At 47.9% G+C, this 443-nt stretch overlaps 1 protein-coding gene across 1 annotated transcript in view; it reads right to left on the minus strand.

Annotated features, from left to right (window-relative positions):
* EMH_0049840 (tricarboxylate carrier, putative) overlaps positions 1 to 396 on the minus strand; it is a gene marked incomplete at both ends in the record, with an annotated part of 696 nt that extends 300 nt beyond the window's left edge. Inside the window, one exon of the mRNA XM_013496574.1 lies at positions 1 to 396. Within this exon, the coding sequence (XP_013352028.1) occupies positions 1 to 396 (396 nt within the window).
* Between the last annotated feature and the right edge of the window lie 47 nt (positions 397 to 443).

Consider the following 443-nt stretch of genomic DNA (forward strand, 5'->3'; position numbering starts at 1 on the left):
GTTACCTGCGCAGATGGGTATATTGACGGGGGCATAGGCTGCCAGCCTGAGAAGAGAGGGGAGGATCTGTCCGTTGCTGCGGTTGACGGATGCGTCTCTGAGTATAACAGCATTTTGTATTTCTGTTTCTGTTAGATTTTGTATTTGAATTTCATTTTTTTTTTTGTTGTCGATGAGCGCAGCGATATCTCGCGCTTTCTTTACCTCCGCATCAGATGCAAACAACAATAAAGGATTCAAACGCTGCTGCAGCCACCGCACTCTCCCCCAGTATGTAGTGGGTGTATACAAGTCATCTTCAGGCGAGGAGGAGAGAGGAGGAGAGGTCTTGGCGTTGCTGTTTGTTTTGCTTGGGCTGAACACTTCGGTGGTGGTTGCCGCTTTCTTCTCGTTCATCTTCTTTGTCGGGGTGGGTTTCAAAGCTCTGTGTTATTGTCTATGTG

The sequence above is a fragment of the Eimeria mitis genome, genomic scaffold (genome assembly GCF_000499745.2).
Source record: "Eimeria mitis Houghton genomic scaffold, Emh_scaff2176, whole genome shotgun sequence".
Classification (NCBI taxonomy): Eukaryota; Apicomplexa; class Conoidasida; order Eucoccidiorida; family Eimeriidae; genus Eimeria; species Eimeria mitis.